The sequence below is a fragment of the Mirounga angustirostris genome, unplaced genomic scaffold, assembly GCF_029215605.1.
Source record: "Mirounga angustirostris isolate CCGP_5_RB_7025 unplaced genomic scaffold, mMirAng1.0.hap1 SCAF_5, whole genome shotgun sequence".
Lineage (NCBI taxonomy): Eukaryota > Metazoa > Chordata > Mammalia > Carnivora > Phocidae > Mirounga > Mirounga angustirostris.
The window spans coordinates 96358225-96379336 of NW_026991713.1; the positions used below are offsets into that span (position 1 = coordinate 96358225).

General features: G+C 47.3%; 1 protein-coding gene across 12 annotated transcripts; it reads left to right on the plus strand.

Annotated features, from left to right (window-relative positions):
* The first annotated feature begins 364 nt into the window (after nt 1-364).
* On the plus strand, nt 365-19915 carry ZNF384 (zinc finger protein 384). Of its 12 annotated transcripts, XM_045873964.3 has the most exons (13): nt 366-564; nt 776-837; nt 1709-1768; nt 7635-7705; nt 7990-8227; nt 8463-8510; nt 8709-9042; nt 9905-9997; nt 13655-13879; nt 14584-14766; nt 16295-16373; nt 17853-18011; nt 18583-19915. In XM_045873964.3, the coding sequence occupies exons 4-13, from the start codon at nt 7640-7642 to the stop codon at nt 18946-18948; spliced, it is 1791 nt and encodes a 596-aa protein (XP_045729920.1). In that variant the 5' UTR covers nt 366-564; nt 776-837; nt 1709-1768; nt 7635-7639; the 3' UTR covers nt 18949-19915. The 12 variants fall into 12 exon arrangements, with proteins under 12 accessions (XP_045729924.1, XP_045729920.1, XP_045729930.1 ...); XM_045873965.3 differs by lacking the exon at nt 776-837 and having other exon boundaries at nt 377-564; XM_064591642.1 differs by lacking the exon at nt 366-564 and having other exon boundaries at nt 573-837; nt 1611-1768.
* The last annotated feature ends 1197 nt before the right edge of the window (nt 19916-21112 follow it).

The window sequence follows — 21112 nt, forward strand, 5'->3', positions numbered from 1 at the left end:
GATCCATAGTCTTTTAAGAATCCCTACCTGAAAAAAAAAAAAAAGAATCCCTACCTGCCTTCCCCCCCCCCCAACACACCCCACCCCCGGCCCCGTACCTGATGCATAATTCATAAACCTGTCGGCTTTCACCCTCCCACTTCCCCAGAAGTCCCTTCCGGAAAGCCGGGACCGCAATTCTGAAGGTTCAGCTTCTGCCCTTAGCGGAATCCGCCTTCGCTTCCGTTGTGGCGTCACATCCACACAGGACTCTATCGCGTCCCTGGGCAGAAGCCACTTCCGCCCCTACTTGTCGTAACTTCTGCCCTGAATATCCCGGAGCGCTGGCAGCGCCGGATATGCTCTGCCGCTCCCGGAAGTGACTCGACCTTTGCATTCCCCCCCCCTTTCCCCTTTACCGCCCCCCCTGCATTGCCGTTTCCCTCCCTCCCCCCTTTTCGTTTCCGGCGCTCCCGCCTTCTCTCCGCCGCAGCTCTACTCCGAGTCTGTTGGGGGGAGGGAGGGAAGGAGGGGGCGTGGAGGAATCGGGGTTCTCGGAAGCACGAGCTGCAGCACCACTTCCGGGTGAGTGTTAGGGGAGGAGGGCCGGAGGGAGGGGGCCACCCACTGCCTCGCGCCCCCGCCCTGCGGGTGTCTCGCGCGCATTCCGTGCGTGTGAGTGTGTGGGTCTGTCTCGCGCCGAAAGTGCGTGCCCGCGCGCTCCGCCTCGCGCTCTTCCCCCCTCCCTTCGCCCCCTGCTGGTCCTCCCGCCCCACTCGGCTCCCTCCTTTCCCAGCAAACGCCGCCCCTCCCGCGCTCTGGCTCAGGCTCTGGCGCCGCCGCAGCCGTCGCCGCCGGGTGAGTCTCGCGCCGCTGCAGTTGGCGCGCGCCAAGCTCTCTGCTCCTCCCCCCTCCCCTTTTCCTTGGGGGGGCGTGGAAGGGGGGGTCCACGGTGTGACTGTATGTGTGTCCGTCCCGGAACCGGAAGTGGTTGTTGGAGGAGCGGGCGATGGGGAGGAATGGGGGGGTTTAGGGGGCGGGTGTCTGTCTGGTGGGTGGCAGAGTTCAGCTCCCTGGAGGGGAAGGAGGGACGTCCCAAAGAAGGGTCTTTGAGGAAGGGGTGGGGGGTGACATCAGGAGAAGGCTCCCAGGGGCTGTCTCAGGGGAGCGAAGGTGTTTTGGGGACAGCTGGGGTGTCCAATAGGTAGACCCCTGTGCAGGCTGAGGGAGGTACTTCTTGGCGCAAGGCCTTGGGTAGGCAGGGGCGAAGTCCTCGAAGAAGTGGGGGGGAGGCCAGAGGAAGTGGCTGGGCCTGAACTGGCACTGTGCCTGACACAAGGGCTTGTGCATCCCCCTAGTCTTCAGCTTTGCCTTCTGAGGCAATCCTCAGGGGGCAGGGGCCCATCTCTTCCTCCAACTCCTCTGTTCTCTGACTCCTGCTTACCCGTGGCCCTGGGGAATGAAGAAGAGCCAGTGTCTGAGCCCAGGAGTGGAACCCAAACACTGGTGATAGAGTTCATCTTAGTTCCTGGGAATTGGATTTATTTCCCTTGTATCCACATCGTGGGTGGCACTACACTCCTTATTATCCCATTGCATCTTTGGATTTTGGGGGTCTGCCTGCCTTCCAGACTGACTGCTGACAGTCAGAAGAATTCCTGAGGTTCTCCACAGTTCCCTGGTGGCTGCACCCTTACTGGCCCCTGTAACTCAGACAATTTGTTTACAGAAAGTTCAGGAGCCCTGGAAAGGAGAAGGAATAAGACGACAGGAGGAAGAGAGAGAGAGGGTAAGACAATTTTGGGTTAATGGCTTTTCTGGTTTGGGGGGAGAAGGGGTCATAATTAAATGGGCTTCTTGGGGACAATGTGACAGAATTCTTCTAGTAATAGCAATTTTAATACTGTGAGAGAAAAATGATCTCTTGAAGATACCCAGGAAGTTTTTGTGTAAAAAGTTAGCGCCGTACCCCATCACTTTCTATTCCCACCAGTATTCAGAAATGATTTATGAAATGTCCAAGTGAAATCACTGAGTAGGGTTGCATTGTGTCCAAAGGAGAAATTTATTCTGCTTTAGGGACAAATGGGCCCCAGTCGCCAGTATAGTCCTTGTGGTAGAGCTTATGGAATTGCTTTCCTGGATTTGGAACAAGCAGAGTTGAGTTTAGAGTGGAGTTCATAATCTTAATGTCACAGAGGAGTGCTTCAGGTGGACCTGTTCAGTGATTAGTATCTGTGACACAGGGTTATTTCAGTTTGGTGTGTCAGGGTGAAGTTTTCAGAAAAAAAAAACAACAAAAAACCAACACCTGGTTCGTGGTAGTTTGAAGTAAAGTGGATAAAATTGTATGGAGTGAACTTCAGAAGTAGGTCTGGAAGAATTCAAAATAATGAGGTTTGATGGTAGAGTTTTAGGTAGTCTGAAAATGACAATGTGAGACCCAAAAGAGTTTGAGTTCAGAGCTTATAATCCTAGAGATGTCTTCTAAGGACCAATTCCAGTCTGGTTTATAAAATTTATTCCCCATAGGCTCCTGAGCCAAGTTGATAATTAAATATTAAGTGCATATTTCCTTTTCTCCAACTGCCCCGCCCCCTTTTCCCTGCCCACTTTTTTTTTTTTTTTTGCCTCATATTTCCTAGATCCATCATTTATAGTGAAGTAGGCAGGACAGGGGGAACCACTGTGCTCTTCTTCCCACAGGGTACTGGGTACCATAGTCCAGCGGTACCCAGGGTAGACATTGCTGGCTCAGATTGCCAACTTTGTGGTGGTAGTGGTCCTGTTGCTGTGTTTGGGCATGGTGTGATGGTCTTTCCCAGTAGAATTGGGATAAACCTATTCTGGGTTATTTTGGACTTGGAAGAGTTCACAGATGGTAGGAAGGCCCCCAGATTCTATTGGGATGGCCCTTGCTGAGTGCCCTTAGAACCTGAGGAAAAAGATTTTGTTTCCTTACTGAGAGAAAAATGGTTCTCTGTGTTTCTTCGTTTCAAGTCCTTAGCTAATATTGCAGCCTTCCTGCAGCTGTGCATTTTGGAGCAGCTTTTCTCTTTAGAGTGTCTGAGGTCCGTGGGTCAAGTTCTTTCTGCAGTTGAGTTTGGGTTGATTGTTCTTCGCATCTCTATTTATGGTTGGTGCTTCTAGTTGATGATTACTGAGCTGGAGGCTATAGACCTGATACTCTTGGGTAGTACCTTTGTAATTATGTGGTCTTTATGTAATTGTCAGTAATTGTCACTAGTAGTCCTCGGTACGTGGAAGTATTTCCCTAACTCTCTTCCTTTTGGGAGCACTTGAAGCATTTTATTTCTTTCTCTTTTTTGAGCTGCCTCCCATCACCATATGCCTTATGAATTTGTTTTAAGGGGTTTATTCTCCTCCATCCTCTACCCAAATAGAAACTTAGTAGAATAGTAAATTATTCAGAGTCAACCACTGATGTGGGACCTAGAATTAGATTCCAGAAGTCTTGATTTCTAGGTTCATTCTCCAGCTCCTACACTTGGTTGGAGCAAGTCTTTCATGATTTTCTCAAGACTTGTTGTGTTAAGAGAATACTGCTTTCCTGAGGAAAAATCGGGCTTTATTTGAAAAACAACAATTTTTTTAAATGTAGTAAGTACCAGGAAAGAGACTGTAGTCTTTTTACCATGTCTACCAAAACCACATGCTGCAGGCGGTGGCATCTTTGTTCCTGAGTGGCTGGTTGCGCTGTGGAAGGATGGACAGATGGACAAAGCTCTGGTGCAAGAGTTCAAGACTTACTAAATGTTTCGTGGGTGTTACTTAATAATTGTCTTTTTTCTTCACCTCCTCAGTGCTTCCAAGATTTTTTTTGAGATTGGAAAGGAAATGTGTAGTTCTTTGACCCTCTTGAAAGAAAAATACTGTTCAACTTAATTATAGTAAACCTTCCTTTTTGTTAACAGAATGCTTCAGGTATGCTGCAATAGTAAAGTTGAAATTAGAACCCAGATTTTCAATCTGCAACATTCTTCTTTCTACTTACTATGTTTTCTTTCTTTCCTGCTCTTTGGGTCTGTAATAAAAGCCTTCTACTTCCTTCCTAATCTAGGGTAAACCAGTTCTTTTTATTATCATTGATATGTTGGCATAATCATCAAAACTGGCACTCTGTGTAGAAATGGGGTTTCCTCATAATATCATTGGGCTTCTTCAGGTTTTAAGAATGTTGGTATATGCCTGCTTGGATGTCGGGATGGTTTGGGGAGGAGAATTATTCCATGAAACATAGAAAGTTAAGAGGTTAATGGACAGTAAAAAGGTATCGAGTGATCTGGCACCAGGAGCGCCCTTTTACACAACTCCAGGGGGTGCCATTTACATTGTATTCTGGCAAGAGCCTTCCTTCTTGGCTCTCCATTTGATCTCCTTTCAGGGATATAGAGATTGAAGTCAGCCTTTTCAGAACAGTAGTATAGCATATAGGTGTCATTTTATAGGCAAATATTACTTCTAGTTGGGTGAGCAGAACTCTCCGTGTACCCCCCTCTTTGGGGCAGACATGTTTATCGGAAGCCCACAAGGCACATTTATCATTGTGTCCTAGGACCAGCTGTGGTTCTGATCTTCAGCTTTGTTCTCTTAACCAAAGCAGAGGGATAGCCTGGGTATCCAGGGAAGTGGAGAGGCCATTTATTCAGTTAACCCCTCCGGATGGTCTGGCCCTTTTACTCAGATTCCATTATTCTAAAATCAGTTAACCTTGGTGGCCAAGTGAGGTCTCCCAGGTTGTGGACAGAGAATATCCTCTTTTAACTGCATTTTTGCTGTTATCAAAAATTTCATTTTTGGAAACATTTATAGAGAACTATCTCAAAAATGCATAGTCCATTCCTGGAAATGCTGTAAATTTTAGTTGATGTATCAAGTCACAATATCAGAGTGTATATACTTCAGTTGTAGGGTTCGGGTCTCTTGTAGAACCCACATTCTTAACTTGCTCTTTGGTATCGGCATTCAGATCCCCGCTCTAATATTTACTGTTTGACTCTGTGACTCCAGTTTCCTTATTTGAAACGTGGAGATCCCAGTACCTACTTCATGGAGTTGCTGTGGGGATTAAATGATGCAGTCGTTGTGAAGTACTTCGAAGGGCTTAGAACAGTGCCCTGAACACAACGAGCAGTTAATAGATGTTAATGGTGATGGTGGTGGTGACATTGTCCTGTCCTCCACGTCACTTTGTGTGCCCCCTTTGTAAGAACCCACAGGGGCTCTTTCTCTCAGAAAGTGTTTCACCTGAGCCACTTGTAGGACAATATGAATGGATCTAATCTTTATTGGCAGGGAGGAACATTGTGCTTCGGAAGACATTCTTATTTTCAGGCTTTTGGTTCCTCCCTTCTAAATTTTCACATCCCTAATGTGTTTACTTGCTTGACTCTTTTTTTTTTTTAAAGATTTTATTTATTTATTTATTTGAGAGAGAATGAGAGCACATGAGAGGGGGGAGGGTCAGAGGGAGAAGCAGACTCCCTGCCGAGCAGGGAGCCCGATGCAGGACTCCATCCAGGGACTCCAGGATCATGACCTGAGCTGAAAGCAGTCGCTTAACCAACTGAGCCATCCAGGCGCCCTACGTGCTTGACTCTTTAGGGGGAGATTATAATTAGACCCTCCTTTCTTTACTCTGCAGCCTAATTCTCTACTTCATTGCCACCATATGCCACCACTCTTGTCTGTGTCATTTCTTTCAACTAGAAGGTTAGAGAGATGGGGGTTATGAGTTATGGTTTGAGCCCCCTAGCATTGTTTTCAAAATCTGTATGTATAGAGTCCACTGTCATTCAGTCCATTAAATGTGGACTTGCATACTGGGTGAGGAGTTCTGTGTTGGAGACCGTGGGGAGGTCCAAGATGGGATCCCAGCTTCCCAAAAGGCTTGGCAAGATTGGATCGCCTTAAACTGTGATCTGATCATTTCTTGATTTCTGTCGCCTAAGGAGGACCTGAGACCCCTTTATAAAGTTAGTCCTAGAAGGAAAAGGTTAGCACCAATGTTGGAGACTGTTCTGATGTATTTTATAAGTTGGGGAGCAGGATGTGCCTGTGGTTGATTTCTCGAGTCAGTTAATTATTGAGTCTTATTTGTGTGAAGTTGTAGTCACAGGTTTGGTGCATTCCTCTCCTCTCCTTTGCTACTTTTTAGGAAAGAGTAGGCTGCAATTCAGTTCTGCTTCCCTTTATAGGTTTTATGAAAATCGAGAATGCTGTTTAATAGAGCAAAAAAATGTGATGAGATTTCTGGAGAAGGAGAAGGAACAGGGTTACGTTTAGAGTGATGTCCCTTCTGTTTCTCCTCCTTTGTTACAGATTTTCCTAGTTTTCTTAATCTACTTCAAACCTGGTTTCTGTGCCCAGTGTACCCTCAGTACTTAGCAGCTCTGGTATCTGCCTCCAGCACATCCTCAGTGGGACCCACTCGTGGCTGTAAGTCACAGGTCCTTCTTCCCCACCTAAATCTTGGTGACTTCTGGTTCAGAGTAGCAGCATGATGATAATGTTTATTTCCTGCTGTTCATCATTTCCCCATTCCAGCAGTTTCATACTCCCTCTTCACCTGCCTTCTGCTGGGCTGGATCTTTCTAGGTCCCAGATTTGGGGAAACTACTCTTGAATAACTGTCACTAACATACCACCTTGCTAGGAGAAGTGATCAGAGTGGGAAAATGGCGGGATTTCTAGATTCTGTACCCATCTGTGACTTGCAACATGATTCTGAAGGATTGCTCATCTTGCTTATTCCTCCCTCCCAAAGTTTTAAGCTTAATTATCATCCACACACAGAGAAGAACTTGAACTCTCAGAAGCATCGTGTTTGAGAATTACAAAGCAGGAGTCTAGTACTGTGTTAATGTGTTCTGGTCCACTATTGTCCCTTTTCTGAATCCCTGTAAGTAGGAATCTGGGTGCTACTGCTACTCCTGGTGCTAGAACGTTCTTTTAAACTGGTGATTCCAGGTTCTCACTGCTCCGTTCAGCATGTGTAGTACCCAGTGCAGCACCATGAATGTTCTTAGACCTTGGTGGGTTTGGGGGGGCATGGTCCCCAGGTATCATCTGGCACTGATTGTGATTCCTGCCAGTTTCACTCTTTAATTCCCTTGGGCATTTTGTGTTCTGGCCTAGAACCTTTTCAAGCTGCATAGAACTACAAATGTGTCATTTGGAAGTCTTAAAATGTTTTATTTCAAGGAAGGTGGATTTGTGGGATAAAGGAAAAGAAGAGCAGGGATAGGTACCCTGGCTGTTATTAAGTCAGTCAGTGATTTACTTCGTGTGACTGTGGGTATATCCCTTCCCTGCTAATGACTTGACTTTCTCTTTTTGTCACCAAAGGAAAGTATTACCAGGTTTGTTTCTTTGGGTTATGGGAGACATTCTGTAGGTGAGATGTGTATACAAGTTCTTTCATTCGCATCTTACATAGGATAGGCTCTGTTGGATTTCATGCTAAGTGGCTCTCTGGGACTAATATGGCAGATCCTGAGATCTTCACTCTGAATTCCCAGCTGTATGGTCAGGTGCCAAAGAAGGGGCCAGGAATTCCTCAACTGCCCTTCTCCGTTGCTGCGTTTCTTCAGATTTAGTCCTGAGTGTGATGTGGTTTCTCTTTCTCTCTTCAGGTAGAATGGAAGAATCTCACTTCAATTCTAACCCGTACTTCTGGCCTTCTATCCCCACAGTCTCAGGACAGGTAGGTGGTGTTTGGTTTTTGCTCCTTCCCTTTCACGTACTTTTTTCAACTCTGAGCAGTAAGTTCTATTACTGTGGAGACTGAAGCAATATAAATCATGTGCTGTTTCACCAGGTCCCCCATCACTGAGAATTCTAATTTCTGTCCTGGCTTCTCTCTGGAAGCACAAAGATATTATACTTCTTGATCTCCAAGGAGGACAGACCATGCAAAGTGCTTAGGGAGCAGACAAAATCGGGCTCTTTTTGAGGAGACCGCTTGCCTCCCCTTTCCTTTTCTTTTAGATTGAGAACACGATGTTCATCAACAAGATGAAGGATCAGCTGCTGCCAGAGAAGGGCTGTGGGCTGGCTCCACCCCACTACCCCACCCTGCTGACAGTGCCTGCCTCAGTGTCCCTGCCCTCAGGCATCAGTATGGACACAGAGTCCAAGTCAGACCAGCTGACCCCACATAGCCAGGCGTCCGTTACCCAGAATATCACCGTGGTCCCTGTGCCGTCTACAGGACTGATGACTGCTGGTGAGCCACTCTGCTCTTCTCCAATCTGAGGTGTTGATCTTCCATGATCAGTACCCCAGGCTGGAGGGCTCCAAGGACATGGGGAGTGGGATATGTGTTTGATTACTCAATCACATTTTTATTAAGTGCCTACTGTGTGCCTAGCAATGCGCTAGGCATTGTGGGGGATACAAAGAAGTAGAAGATGCGGTCCCTGCCTTTGAGGAGGTGACATTCTTTCCTTCTCTGAATCAAGGAGTCTCCTGTTCTCAGAGGTGGAGAAGAGAAGGGAGTCAATCAAGGGGTAAATCTCACTGTTAACCGGGGGTGGGGTGGGGACAGGGGTTAGGAGACCATTATTTTTCTATAGGGTTTGGGGTTTCCTATATACTCTGGGCTGGGAGGGCGGTGGTGAGGGGTTGGTTAGACAATGATCTGGGGGAAATTAAATAGGATCAGGACTGGACAACATGACACCATCTCCTTTTTCTCCCAATCCTAGGTCCTGGTTTGGTAATCACGTCCCCCTCAGGCTCCCTTGTGACCACAGCATCATCAGCTCAGACCTTCCCCATTTCGGCTCCCATGATTGTCTCAGCTCTTCCCCCCGGCTCACAAGCCCTGCAGGTGGTCCCTGACCTCTCCAAGAAGGTAGCATCAACCCTAACAGAGGAAGGAGGCGGAGGTGGTGGTGGAGGTGGCAGTGTGGCCCCTAAGCCCCCTCGGGGCCGGAAGAAGAAGCGGATGCTGGAATCAGGCCTACCTGAGATGAATGACCCTTATGTCCTCTCCCCCGAGGATGATGATGACCATCAGAAAGACGGCAAGACCTATAGGTAAGGATCAGAGCCAGGGCAGCAAGGGGTGAGGATCACTGTCTCAGCTTACCTACCCCCTTTGTGTCTTGCCCCTAATCGGGCTCTACACAGACAGCTTTCCACCTCAGATCCACTTGCATGTCAGGTGTTCTGTTGTGGGGCAGGAATGTAGAGCTTCCAACTAGCATTTCTCTAGTGACTCTTCCCCAGGACGCAGACCCATTGTATGCCTTCCTTTTTGGGGTTGTCAGCATTGACTAATTTTTGAATGACTTAGCGGAGTTTCTTCCTTATGATAAGGCTTTAGATTGGATTTCAGACTCCGTCTCCAGCTCCTTTGTGCTTTCTACACCTTCCATTCCTATTTTTCTAAGAAACTGTTCTGATAAGCCCCTAACCTTAACCTGCGTGCCATCCACTGGTTCTTGGGCCATATTTGAGCACTGACTGCCTGACCCTGCATGGTTGGGATGATGGGAGGGGTCTGTATAAAAAGATGGGAGGAACAGGATATCGCCCTTCCCCCTCCGCCTTGGACTATATGCTTATAAAATGCCTGTTTGCTCACTTTCTAATTCATGAAAGTCATTTTGATTCTCTACTTCCTTTAAGTTGTCCATTGCCAAATAGTCTTATATTTGCATGTGGCGCTATACAAAAAGAATTTCAGAAGCAAACTCCCTGCCCTTTGAAAGTTGGACGTCTTTTAATCCCCTTGAAAACTATCAAGGGCCCTAGTGGGTTTGGGAAGTCTGGTCCCAGGTTACAGAGTGGGATAACCACTGTCACATCTTTGATGCAGACAGGGGCAGATGTGCATGGCTGGGAGACTGGGTCTGTCCTTAGTGTACCGAGATGGGCAATGTTGTTCCCATTTTAGGAGCGAAGGGAACTGCGGCACAGGAAATGGACAGAGCCTTGGGCTCATGGATTCAGTTCCCGGCTCCACCACGAACTTGCTGTGTGACCCTGGGCAAGTCCTTTTCCCCTCTCTGGGCCTCAGTTTCCTCATCTGTAAAATGGGGAGAATTCTGTTTATGCCTCCCATTTGTTGGGAGTATATATATCAGCTAAGATTTGAAATGTTGGGAACTTCAAAAGAAAGAGAGAAGCAGTAGTTGTCATTTAGCATTTATTTGTATTTGTGTTGTACACATCTACTCTGGAGAGTAGCCACGACTACAGAGTGTTTAAATTCCTCTTTGTAAGTGAAAATGAGGGGAGTGTTGCTATGCAGAAAGTATTGAGCACTGCAGAATCCCAGCTCCTAATCCAAAAGTTCACTGCAGCTTTATTATTACAGGTGTATCCCACTTTATACAATAAAAGTGTTCCTGGAAAATGTTTACATCATATTTTATAAAGGTACCTGACAAGTTTGATTCATTTAAAAGCATCTTTTATATATTATTTTATAAAGTGAAAATCCCTTTTATTTTGTAGAAATCTGGATTTTTATGTATTTGCTTCAAGTGAGGTCATTGTGACATGGAGATACACCTCTAGCAAATGTGTTGTTGTAAGAGTAATGGGCTAGGTCTCTGACACTCTTTGGAGCTTTGCACGTGGATCAGGGTACTCTGATTCTGCCAAGGGTTTGTTTTTGTTTTTGCTTGTTCATTTTTTGGGCCCACATTAAAGCTATCTCTGGACTTCCTAAACTGTGTCTATGGGAAGAAATGTGAATATACAATTGGAAGGAAACCCTGGTAGCATTTTCTACACCCTTAGTGTTTTTGGAATTCTTGACCAGCCCCACACCCAGGTGACTAAGGAGAACTCTGAAATTAAGGGCGCCTAATTATATTCTAGGTGACTGGAATTTCTTTAGAAACTCAGAACTCTGAAGTTCCAAAGGAATCTTTTTAATCCACACACAACACACACACAAAAATAAATAAATCCCTATTTTCGTGCATGTGTGGGTCAACCACATTCATTCCTGTGGTCAGTGGCATTTGACTGGGTATTGTTGGACTTGGGTTCTATTAGTCTGGACAAGTCACCTTCTTTCTAGCTCTTTGTTCCCATCTGTAAAATGGGAAGATCAGTCACAGCCCCCCATTTGTCATGTGGAAATGTTTTGAGGGAAAATCAGAGTATCTGAAATTGGTTTTGAATATCTTAGGGAAAAAATGGGGTGACTCAAAGTTGTTATTGTAAACAGGGTCATTGCATTGCATGCCTTAAAAGGGGCCCCATTCTTGTGTTGGATGTGACTGCTGCCCACTGCCACAGTGCTCCTAAATCAGATTTCTTTCCATCCACCCAACACCTTGCATTAAAGGACTTGTGCTCTTTTATCTGGCTTCATAGGATTTCAGAGTTGGAAATAACTTTAATGGTCACCTAAGCCAGCCCCTTCTCTGTAGTTTTAGTCTTCTAAACATTCCTGACAGATGATAGGCTACCTCTCCTTGAATATGTCTAATGTGAGGAATCTCAGATTAGGTTAGAATCATAGCTTTGTGTAGTGAATAACTGTTTGCCCTTTGGCAAATTACTTAACCTCTCTGAGCCTTCAGTGTTCCTTTCTGTAAAACAGGGATAATACTTGCCAGGTTGTTGTGAGGAGCGAAAACAGTGTGTCTCAAGTGCCTAACTGGTGTGGGGCCCTGGCAATATCTGGCACAACAAATGGCAACTATTATTATGGTTATTATGATCGTCATTTGAGACTGCTTATTTTGTTGCCAGTCCATTGTCTATGGATTTAAGTTTTGCAGATTCTTCTCTAGTTGGAAACTTGGATAAAGAGGGTTATTTTCTCATTTGTAGTTAATTTCATACTAAGGGTGCAGTTGTGTGTTCAACACTCACACATAAACTATGAGCTTTTGTTTGAGTTAAAATGAATGTGTAGTTCCACCTGTCTGAGAAATTTTAGCAACCAAGGGAAATTATGGTGTAACATTAGTACTGTTTCCCCTCCAAGTGACAATGTGTCCAGTTTCTAACCTCAGTGGAAGATTAGTAGCATGAGCTCATCCATGGGCACTGGTACTGTTAACATTTGTGCAGTTTTATTATTAGAGAGCACTTGGCTTAGCTTTGACTGTTCTGCGGGTTTGCCGACCCTTCTAGGGGAAGATATTTATCTCTCCATTTTACAGACCAGAAAATTGAGGTCTAGATTGATGAGCAAGCCTATAACTGAGCCCTGAGTAGAGCCCAGGTGTCCAGACTTGCATTGGCTATGTCCTTTGGACTGTACTAACTATAAACAGAACCTGTGCGCCTCCCATATAATGGTTGGGCATGCCCAACGATAGCCAGGGATTGGCGAACTGGGAACCAGATTTCCTTCAGAGTTTTCAAGTGACCAGAGATGTAGAAATTGACCTTAATGATCGGAATTTCAGTAGAAACATTAATAATAGAGACCATACCCCCAAATAATGTAATATTTTTTCCTCTGAGGAGCGCAGAGTTCTTTTTAGTCTTGATCTCAGTTATTCTCTAAAAATTCTCCTGGGATCAGAAGAAAGCAGAAGTCATCACCCCACACCATCCTGAGGCCAGATTATAGAAAGAAGTTGGGGAGGAACCAGAGCAGAGGGACTTTGTCCCCAGTTGCCTGGCTTCCAGGTGCTGCCCTTCCTACCAGCTCACACTGTGCACTGCAGAGTTGTTGAGGAATGAGAGCATTCCAGCTCACACACAGATAACTCTTACTCGATAAAGTCTGAATAGTTGTGGCTTATCTTGCTCAGAGGCCTCCTTATTTGATACTGTTGGGCAATGTCAGAACAGGAAGGATTACCCACTCAGGTGATGGGTGAAAGTATATCAGCTGCTTATTGATGTCAGCCCAAAGTACTGACTTTGGGTCCATGTGGTAGGAAAGAGGAAAGGTTTAGCATGGAAGCTCAGTGTTTCACAAATCTTTTCCTCCTAAGTGTTTGAGGGGAGACAGCCCACTCCCAACAGTTACCTCAGCTCTTTGCAAAAGTAGTTCTCACTTGATGGCCAAGGGATTTGGGGGTGGAGGCGGCCGGTGGAACACCAGATCCAGGGTGCAGGCCAGACATACATGATTTGGAAAACCCCCCCCAAATAATTCCGATCCTTCCCCACCCCCATCCCTCTAGGAATCACTGGCAAAAAGGAAGTAGGAGAGAATCTGAGAGAAGGCAATTATGTGAGGAGACAGGAGAGAAGTCCTTCTGGGGAGTATAGTCGACTAGTTTGTCCTCATTAGCATCTCGGGAACTTGAGAAATACCCAAGGCATGTCCTTTATAGATTGGAAGTTGGGGAAGGGAGCCCTTTAAAAGTCTGAAATCAAGTTATAGGCAGAAGAAAAACAGAAGTAAGTCGATAAACCTGGCCCAACGGAATCCACATCAGCCTAGAGCCCATGATAAGATTTACCTGTCTTTTCTGGTTGAATTTTTGTTTCTCGACACACTTAGGGAGTCAGATCCTTCGAACATTTATTGAATATTTGTATTGTGTGGGTCTGTATGAGAAGCTTAGACTATAAAGATCAGAACAGCTCCTCCTCTCAGGGCCTTACAGCAGAGGTACAGTAAGTGGGAGATCAGATAGGCTGGTTTCTGTGGAAGCGGAGGGAGGGTGCAGCGCCCTGCCGGTGGGAAGGCTCTAACCACTGCCCTCGCTTGGCCCAGGTGCCGGATGTGCTCACTGACATTCTACTCAAAGTCGGAGATGCAGATCCACTCCAAGTCCCACACCGAGACCAAGCCCCACAAGTGCCCGCACTGCTCCAAGACCTTCGCCAACAGCTCCTACCTGGCCCAGCACATCCGTATACACTCAGGGGCCAAGCCCTACAGTTGTAACTTCTGTGAGAAATCCTTCCGCCAGCTGTCCCACCTCCAGCAGCACACCCGGTAAGGCTGCTCTTGGTTTTACCCTGCCGCCTGGCTGCGAGCCCCTGCCCCTAAGGCCACGTTGCCTGAGCCTACTCTTCTCTCCTCGTGGTTTCTCTTTTCCCTTTTGACTTGGCCCTTCGGGAGCCTCGCTTTGCTCTCATGACTGTCTGTGAAAAATAAACTCTGTATTTTAGCAGTTTGCGGGGGCCTGGGCAATGGTGGTCTCCAATCCCAAAGTCTGGAACGGTTTTTGTGGTTTCTCTCTGTGTCTGTGTTTGGAAATCTTCTGCAGAGCAGGCCCTGCTTATACTATATGCTTCAGTTCAGAGCCAAGGTGTGCATTCAACTTCAGGTCCATGGGGAGCAGGCGGTATTGGTCTTTGTTCAAATTACTATTTGGAAGCAGGGTATCTGTGGTGAGTTGCTAACCTTAGAACGAAGCAGAGGGTTGACAAGACTGAAATCGTTAAGGTGACCAGGAGCCAGGGGTCGCAGCTCTTCATCATCTCACTGCCATTCTAGCCACCGACGTAAGATCAGCAGCAACCTAGATCCGGGTGTCCTCGTCATTAGCCTCTCCAGGCCGGAGTGTGTTTGGGAGGAGGGAGGAGGGGGTGCTGTCATCCGTCAAGCAACATCATTTCACCCAGCAGAGAGCTGAGCCCGTGGTGTCGAACCGCTTCCTCCTCCCCCCTTCCCTCCTCTCCTCTCCTCTCCGGCAGGATCCACTCCAAGATGCACACGGAGACCATCAAGCCCCACAAGTGCCCGCACTGCTCCAAGACCTTCGCCAACACCTCCTACCTGGCCCAGCACCTCCGAATCCACTCGGGGGCCAAGCCCTACAACTGTTCCTACTGCCAGAAGGCCTTCCGCCAGCTCTCCCACCTCCAGCAGCACACACGGTAAGGGAGAGTGGCGGGCTACTGCCCCCGCCCCCGCTGGCATGCCCTCCCCACCCCCGCCCCGGACACACACAACAACCCGCATGCGGGGGGCGGGGGACAGACCTGGCTGGAGGAGAATACGACCGGCGTCTGGGAGAAGAAGCAGCCACGACCCTGGAGACAAAAGCGGACTCTCGGAGAGAACCTTTTTGGGGCACAAGCGGCGTGGGGGAGATGCAGTGACTGTGTGGCATTCCCTGATGCATGGGAGGAAGAGATGAACCCGGGGCAGAGACAGCTTCTGCCTTCATTTCTCTTGCTGCAAACACCAGTGCACACATCTCGCAAGATTTTTTTGTCCTTTGTGCCAAAGCAAGGGCATTTGATTGGAGAAGACCGTACTGCTAGCCCTTAGGGCACCAGTTGTGAGCAGGAGACATCATTGGCCTTGAGCTGGGTACCAGCCTCGTGACCCCTACAGCAACCAGCAAGGTTCCAAGGATGCCAGGAGTAGAGAACAAACCAAAACATGTCCAAAATAGTCACAGAGAACTAACTGGCCAACAAAATGAAAACGCTCATACTTCATAAGAATGCCCACCGTTTGTCCTGTGAATCTGGAGTGACTAGGAGGAAGTGAACCTGCCAACTGGAAGAGTTGATGTCCTTCAAGGGTATCTCAAGTTGAACTGGAGTCCAGACTTATTGCTCAGAAGCCTTCTCACCTGGCTGCTTCTGGATGCGGTGATTCCCCCTCAAAGGGGTCAGACATCTTGCTTTGCGAAGAGGAGGAGTTGGGCTTTCCTCACAAAGAGACACGTCTTGTGACGTTTCCAACATTTTATCCTGGAGGTCCAGAAAAGCACCTGGTCACAAAAGATGGCTCTGAAGTCTCTGATGAGGAGCAGGTGTCCGCAGACCCTCAAGTCCTTGGCTCATCTCAGTGGAGGGCCCTGTAGTGTTTGGGAAAGAGATTGAATTGGTACTAAACTAGGCATTTCTGCCCTTAGGGGGCCAGACTGGGAAAAGCCCCACGGAGTTTCCATGAGTGTTAATATCGCTGCTACTCTCCATAATTAGCATAACTCTGCTTTTCTTTGATACCAAAGCTTTTTCTGGGAGCAGTGTTCAAGGCTGAGGGAATAGGTTTTGGTTGTATGGTGGGGGCCAAGGAAGAAGTGTTCTATGTTTCTTTTTCCTTACCAATGTGTTTACATTATGTTTCTGAACATTCATTAGGGACAGCTACTGTAGGAGCTGACTTGTATGTCAAGTTGTGGACTGCCTGTGTCTTGGCTGCTAAGCCACCAGTCCCTCCTCCCCCATCAGAGGAGCCCAGCTTGAGCTGAGTGACGGAGGCAGTGAGCAGAAATCAGGCACCATGGCATGATCCGTGTCAGAGAGGAGCTGAGGCTGGGATCTCCTGGAACCCAGCTTGTACTCTCATAGGAGGGCAGGCGTGGCCTTGAGGAGGTTGGTTAAGGAGCCAATCCCTGAGTGGCCTTACTGACATCCTTTCCCTTTCTTCTTTTCTCATCCCATGCAGAATCCACACCGGTGACAGACCATACAAATGTGCACATCCGGGCTGTGAGAAAGCCTTCACACAGCTGTCCAATCTGCAGGTAAATGTTACCCACTCCACACGGGGCCTTGCGTCTAAGACTTGGGTCAAAGTGCCATTTGACTAGTACAGTGGTTCCCGAACTTTTTCAGGACCCCTTTACGCCCTTAATTACTGGGAAACCCAAAGAGTTTTTGTTGATGTGAGTAATACCTGTCTACACAGAGAACGTGAAACTGAAAAACTTGAAAAAATACTTAGTAATTCATTAAAAAATAACAAACCTGGGCACCTGGGTGGCTCAGTTGGTTAAGCATCTGCCTTTGGCTCGGTTCATGATCTCAGGGTCCTGGGATCGAGCCCTGCGTTGGGCTCCCTGCTCCACAGGGAGTCTGCTTCTCCCTCTGCCCCTCCTCCTCCCACCCATTTGCTCAATTTCTCTCTCAAATAATAAAATAAAATCTTTTAAAAAAGTAATAAACCCATTGCATGTTAACGTATATGACGTATTTCCAAACATACACACCCGAAAAATGGAAAGATTGGCTTTTTTTTTTTTTTTTTTTTTTTTTTTTTTAAGAGAGAGAGAGTGAGTGTGTGCACAAGCAGGGCTGGGGGGGGCAGAGAGAGACTCTTAAGCAGGCTCCATGCTCAGTGTGGAGCTGAAAGCAGGGCTGAATCTCATGACCCTGAGATCATGACCTGAGCCGAAATCAAGAGTCAGACGTTCAACTGACTGAGCCCCTATAGAGAAAGATTGCTAAGCAATGATTCTTAATTTTACTTAAACATAAGGCAAAATAGGGGCGCCTGGGTGGCTCAGTTGGTTAAGCGACTGCCTTCGGCTCAGGTCATGATCCTGGAGTCCCGGGATCGAGTCCTGCATCGGGCTCCCTGCTCGGCGGGGAGCCTGCTTCTCCCTCTGACCCTCCCCCCTCTCATGTACTCTCTGACTCTCTCATTCTCTCTGTCTCAAATAAATAAATAAAATCTTTAAAAAAAAAAAAAATAATAAGGCAAAATAACCTGCAGTGTGGGGAGAAAGATTTCATTTAGATGTTTTCCATTAGACTCCAGCACGTTTTTAATGTTTAGCTTACCAGAAGATGGCTAGATGTTCCTACCTGCTGTGCTCAGTCTTTGCTACACTATATGTTAGGTAATCTCTGTACAGTCATGAGAGAATGAAAAGGCAAACGTGGTCTTACTATTATTTTGAAAATAGTTTTGAGTTTGGGGGCCCTGTGGAAAGCTCTTGGTATTCCCTAGCATCCCCCCATGCTTCACTTTGGGAACTACTGGGCTAGTGGGGCCAGCATAGCCGTCCTCCCTTTTCAGGCTCCTTGGATGTCCTGCAGGAGCTATGCCTCTTCCCTTAGCCTGTAACTCCTCAAGTTTTACTGAAAGCAGTTCCTGCTGCCTTCAGATGGAAGGAGAACCTGGGAGGCTGACACCCCAGCTCAGGGCTCTGGCATTAAGGTCAAGGAGGCAGGAAGGATGAGTCTGATGCACTCATCCTGATTTCTCCTCATTTTCCCAGTCCCACAGACGGCAGCACAACAAAGATAAACCCTTCAAGTGCCACAACTGTCATCGGGCGTACACAGACGCAGCCTCCCTAGAGGTACACCTATCTACGCACACGGTGAAGCACGCCAAGGTGTACACCTGCACGATCTGTAGTCGGGCATACACGTCGGTGAGTGCTCATGCCAGTGTCTGCCCTTCACTTCCCCATAGGCCTGCGGGACCACACAGTCCACCTCACCCCATCTTCCCGGAGAGAGCTCCCTAGCTCCAGCTCGTCAGAATCTGTAAAGAGAGGCGAAATTAAACAGATCTATAGCTAAGGAATTTAGGGGGTGCCTGATCCCTTAAGCCTATAGAGAAAGATTGCTAAGCAATGATTCTTAATTTCACTTAAACATAAGGCAAAATAACTCGCAATCTGGGGAGAAAGATTTCAGTTAGATGTTTTCCACTGGACTCCAGGAAGAGGTGGTAAAGTTGTTCCACTCAAAGATCTTTGGGGAAATGACAGTTTTCCCTGTGCCGGTTGAATGCCTACCGTGACTCTGAGGGTCTCCCTCTCCTTCCTGCCCGATAGTGAGCACTGACGGAGGCTCCTGGGGAGAACTTGCCCATGGCTCCAGAATGTCTCTGTTGAAGTATGGCTCTATTTAAAGTAAAGTAAGAGCCCAGGATGCTAGTTAGAAGTAACCTCTTTCCTTCTCTTTCATCCCTTAACTCTTTTTCTCTATCTCCTTCAGGAAACGTACCTTATGAAACATATGCGCAAACACAACCCTCCTGATCTCCAGCAACAAGTGCAGGCGGCAGCAGCGGCGGCGGCAGTGGCCCAGGCTCAGGCCCAGGCTCAGGCTCAGGCTCAGGCTCAGGCCCAGGCCCAGGCCCAGGCCTCCCAGGCATCCCAGCAGCAGCAGCAGCCACAGCCACCACACTTCCAGTCCCCTGGGGCAGCCCCCCAGGGTGGGGGCGGCGGGGACAGCAACCCCAACCCTCCACCCCAGTGTTCCTTTGACCTGACACCCTATAAGACGGCGGAGCATCATAAGGACATCTGCCTCACTGTCACCACCAGCACCATCCAGGTGGAGCACCTGGCCAGCTCGTAGAGACCTGTGCTGCCACCCACTGGGAAGAGGGGAAAGAAGTTCTGGTCCCTTCTTTCTCCAACTTCTCTTGGTGGGAAAAGTCTTCTTCCTTGACAGGCCTTGGCTCCATCTCCTTGGGCCTCAGGCACGGCCTTCCTACACAGGATACCATGCTTATTCTCAACTCCTCTTCAAAAGGAACATCAGCCCTCCTGATTGGCAAAGGAATAATGAGCTGGTAGTGTAATCCAGCAGCCTCCCCTTCTAAGCATAGCTTTTCACAATTGGGGGTTGGTGCTCAAGGGAGGGATTTGCTATGACCTCATAGAAACTTTTCCAGTGTGGGCACTTACCCTCTCGTTACCCTCATAATCCTCAAAGTTGGGGCTGATGGAAGACTAGAGGCTGGTGCTCCCGGATCTCTGAGAGAAGGGAGCCCTAAATGCAACCAGCCTCCTGTTCTATTCTTGCCTGCAAAAGAACAGAGGTTTCTCACATGCCCCGATCCCCGGGAGCCGTCTTCCCCTCATGGTCTCACTTCACTTCTACCTAATGCTGGAAGAGGGAGATCTGGGTGGGGGTCAGACCCCCTTTATTTGTAAAGGGGCAAGGGCTGAGATGTGGTCCCCAAGGGGCCGGAGATCCCCATAATGGTCAAGGGTGGCTTAGAAGTGTGGGTTATGGTTTTCCTTGGAGCCTCTCCCCTTCTCTGCCAGCCAAGGCCCCATACTCAGTCTCCCAATCCCAAAGCCAGAGGAGCTGTGGGAGCTTTGTGTTCTTTATGAAAGCCCAAAACAAGGGGTGTTGCAGAGAAGGGAGAGTTCAGGGCAAACACAAGGACTGGACTTAGCTCCCTAGGTGCCACGGTCAGTTGCCGGACACGGATTTATATATAAATATATATATAAATATATATATATATACCCACTCATCATGGCCATTTTTGTTGTAACCATTTCTGTGTTTATAAATGCATTATCTCTGAGAATTTTCATATTTGATGTTTTGTTTATTTTTGTCCTTATTGTTTCTCTCCACCCACCCTGTCTTCTGGCCAACGGCATTTTTATTTCCTTTTGTCCTTTTTTGTTTGTTTTTAAATCATGGCAGATTTCAGAGAAAAGAGAAAATGAAAAAAATCAGGAAACCAGTTGTTATAAAGCAATTTAAAATGAAGAAAAAAAAAAACTTATGTACAAACCAAGGGGTGTTTTTAGAACCTTGTATAGAAATAAATTCGTGTAAAAGGATCAGAGGCAGTGGAGCTGCTGATATGAGCGAGCATGGGAAGAAGCTACCTGGGGAGATGTTCAAGGGCAGTACTAAGAATTTACACTAGAGTGTGTGTATGTGAAGAGTGAATGCTGTGTGATGAGACTCGGTGTATGTATCCCCAAGCGTAGAAGGGCACAGCATTGATACTTAAAGTGAGATCTTGGTTTATGAGGGTTTCTACATACAAATCCTGTCATGGGGCCTGCGATGCCTAAATATATGAGAGCAAGGTTTCAGTCATGTGTTGATAAAACCACTAAGCTCCCCATGAAAGAAATGGAAGCATGCCCTCTTGAAAGGGCCTACACTCCTGCCTGAGCATCACCAGCTCAGGGCTAATGCCAGCCGGCTGAGTGCGTACATACATATATCTATTATCTATATCTGTAGGTTTGCAGTGGTGGGAGCCATAACCAGAACTGAGTAACAATGCAGGACAGTTGTAGTGCTTGAAAAGTAGAATGTGGTCAGGAAACCTGGACTTCAGCCCTGGCTCCACCGCCAAGCAGTGTTCACCGAGAGGCTTCTTCAGCTGTTAAAAGAAGGGATCGGACTAGATCGCCTCCAAGATTCCTTTTTGAGAATTAAGGACCTTTAAGCACTGAAAACGTGACAAATCTCCAACATCCAATAACATGGCTATCTGTGTACTGCTGGGCAGCCGTGCTCATGACCTAGAGGAATGTGGATGGTCCATGAAGTAATAATGCCCACTTAAGTTTTGGGCTCAGCCAGTCTCTCGGGTGGGCATCCAAGACCTCTCAATGTGCGCTGTGACACTAATGAATGTATCATCTATGATGAAACATGTCAATGTCTGCTAGCTTCCTGAATACTTCTTTCCCCTGCTCTCGCCAATTGCTGAAAATGTCCTGGCTGCTCTATCTTCACCACAGCTATTAAAACCAGA